We start from the raw sequence: 3,029 nt of genomic DNA, 5'->3' as shown, positions 1-3,029 counted from the left end.
TCAACAAGTTCTGAGTCCTTAAAATACCTTACCAGGTGCCAAAACAACTTTTAAGTAAAATATATTAAATAAATAAATTTTCATGAACTAAACATGTTCCAAAATATCGGTATAACAATCATTTCCGTGCCGCCTCAAATAATTTTTAATTTACCTTCAGGTGACGCATGACAGGAAGAAACGCGATTTCCTAATCTTGCCTGAAATAGATTACTAGGAAACGCTACCACGGTGGTTGTACTGCAAGACATGGAACTCGTCTACGTTCATTCCCTCCCTCCCTGTTGACCTTCGTTAAATATAATTCAAAAGAACAATACTAGTATACTATTTAAAGAAAGAGGAAAAATTAACTCACTTTAGAGTACTTGGAAAACTCCTCGCCATCTCACGCTCAAGTCTCCAACCCTGGAACTTCTAAAACACGAATACCACGCGGACCACCAGACCGCGTCTTCCTCTTTATATATCACCCTGAAATTTCGTTCCCTCCCACTCCACTCCCTCTTCGAAACCTTTCTCCAAAAGAGAGAAGAAAATTTCACAAATACCAGAGCGGCAAAGTTGCGAGCTTCATGCAGGACTCCGGCGGCTGGGAGGCGCCGCGGCGGGCGGCAAAGGTCCTCTTCGGGAGGTACGAGCTGGTTGGCCTTCTAGGCTTCGGCGCCTCCGCCCGCGTGTACCTTGCCCGCGACCTCCGCTCCGGCCAAAGCGTCGCCCTCAAGGCCATTCCGAAGGGCCGCGTCGCCAAGGGCGGCCGCGCGCCCAACGTCGTCCGCGAGATCTCCATCATGCGCCACCTCCGCCACCCCCACGTCCTCCGCCTCCTCGCGGTCCTCGCCTCCCGCTCCAAGATCTACATCGTCCTCGAGCTCGCCCGTGGTGGCGAGCTCCTCGCGCGCGTTGCCCGCGGCCGCCTCCCCGAGGACCTCTCCCGCCGCTACTTCCGTCAATTGATCTCCGCCATCGGATACTGCCACTCTCGTGGCGTCTTCCACCGGGACCTCAAGCCGGAGAACCTCCTCCTCGACGACGCCGGCGACCTCAAAGTCTCCGACTTCGGCCTCTCCGCGCTCCCCGACCAGATCCGCGGCGACGGGCTCCTCCACACCGTCTGCGGGACTCCGGCGTACGTCGCGCCGGAGATCCTCTCCAAGAAGGGCTACGACGGCGCCAAGATCGACGTCTGGTCCTGCGGCGTGATCCTCTACGTCCTCAACGCTGGGTATCTGCCGTTCAACGACCCCAACTTGATGGCGATGTACCGCAAGATCTACCGGGGGGAGTACCGGTGCCCCGAATGGACCTCACCGGAGCTCCGGCAACTCATTGGCCGGATCCTGGACCCGAATCCCGAAACGAGGATCACCGTCGACAGTATCCTCCACGACCCCTGGTTCAAGAAGGGGCTCAGCGAGGAGGAGCGGGCGGCGGCGGCGAAGTTCCACGCGGCGGAGACGGCGGAGGCGGAGGACGGAAAGTTCTGGATGTCGGAGGAGCCGGACCGGGCCCTCGACGCCTTCGATCTGATATCCTTCTCCTCCGGGCTCGACCTATCCGGTCTGTTCGGACCGGCGTCGGACCGTCAGCGGTTCGTCTCCGCCGAGCCGGCCGAGGTGATCCTCGGCAGAGCCGAAGATATTGGAGCAAAAGAGGGGCTGGTGGTTCGGAGGAAAGGGGAGAAGGGGCTCGGAGCGGTAGAGGTGGAGGGGCAAATTGGTAATTTGGTAGCGAGGATGGTGGTCCGCCGGCTGGCCGAGGGGTTGGTGGTGGTGGAGGTGGAGGGTGGTGGCGACGCCGAGAGGGGTTTCCTTCAAGGGAAACTTTTGCCGGCGCTGAAGGGCCCGGTGAAGGCAACCGCGAATTCCGGTTCAGCAGCCGGTCGGCCGTACCCGGTTTTATGAGGGTCTAGTTATTTTAAATTCATTTGACTTGGCTTGCCCGGAATATTAGTTCGGGAGAGACCATCAACGGTCAAATGCGGTTTCGCTTCATGTAAGGGGTGTGCGCTTGTAAATAGCTATATGAGATAGAAAAAAAAAATCTAAGCTGTTTCGGGTGATCATCTTACATTTGATTACCTACAATAATTGGAGATTGGTTAATTAATTATTTTTTCAAAAATATTTATGAAAAGGGAATTCCCTTTTAATTCTGGAGTTGTTCCTACAAGAATTTTACAAGAAAAAATCATTTATTGCTACATTTGCAAAAATAGATATTTCTTTCTTTCTATAAAAAAAAATAATTTATTGTATTTCACTATACAAGCATACCACCATTCTGAATTAAATATAAATATTCAATTTAATCGACACAGACGTGTTGATTGGATATATACAAAAAAAAAAAAATAAATTAGCAATTCTTTTGGCTATGGAACGTTTTTCCCCCAAAGCTCCTTTCGGGGAGATTAGGTTTTTGGTTAACAACCGGATTCAAAAAGCAGAATTAGGGGGCTCCACCCCCAAATCCTGGGTGTTCTCAAACGCCGAAGCCTTACAGCTTCCGGTTTTGAATCCGATGTAGATTGAAATATTTTTATAAATATTAACAAAGACCTAGTATCATAGCCTAGTAAGATCCAAAATATATCATTTTTGCAATAAAGTAAAAGCAATCCATTTCTAAGAATATAAAAACAATAAGGATTTTTCTTGCAAAATTTTCTTTATTAACTATATTGACAAGTTTAAGAATTTTATTTTATTGTCACATTTGCTAGATCATTATGCCCTCGCTTTAGCTTGGTCAATATAGATGGATGAACATATAAAAAGTTTTTTTTATAAACAATCGATATAATGATCTGTTGAAGCCCAAAGAGACATTGTTGTAGAAATAAATAATATGATACATTTTTATTAACATGAAAATAGAGTGGACCATTTTTGGTGGAAATTTCTCTCATATGCAGCTAGACATCCTAATTAGAGACACGGTGGAAGTTTTTGTACTTAAAAGCAGGCACGAAGGTTATTGATGGTTGGAACATCAAATCATGTCTCCGATTAGTACATTGCTGACTA

The 3,029-nt window shown here is 48.3% G+C and overlaps 1 protein-coding gene across 1 annotated transcript; it reads left to right on the top strand.

Moving 5' to 3' along the window:
• The first annotated feature begins 482 nt into the window (after positions 1 to 482).
• Positions 483 to 2,155, top strand: LOC103720413 (CBL-interacting serine/threonine-protein kinase 14-like). Its single transcript, XM_008810101.4, has one exon. The coding sequence runs from the start codon at positions 576 to 578 to the stop codon at positions 1,902 to 1,904; it is 1,329 nt and encodes a 442-aa protein (XP_008808323.2). The 5' UTR covers positions 483 to 575; the 3' UTR covers positions 1,905 to 2,155.
• The last annotated feature ends 874 nt before the right edge of the window (positions 2,156 to 3,029 follow it).

Source organism: Phoenix dactylifera, chromosome 13, assembly GCF_009389715.1.
Source record: "Phoenix dactylifera cultivar Barhee BC4 chromosome 13, palm_55x_up_171113_PBpolish2nd_filt_p, whole genome shotgun sequence".
Classification (NCBI taxonomy): domain Eukaryota; kingdom Viridiplantae; phylum Streptophyta; class Magnoliopsida; order Arecales; family Arecaceae; genus Phoenix; species Phoenix dactylifera.
The sequence above is the reverse complement of the archived record's forward strand: the minus strand, read 5'-3'. Positions and strand labels throughout refer to the sequence as shown.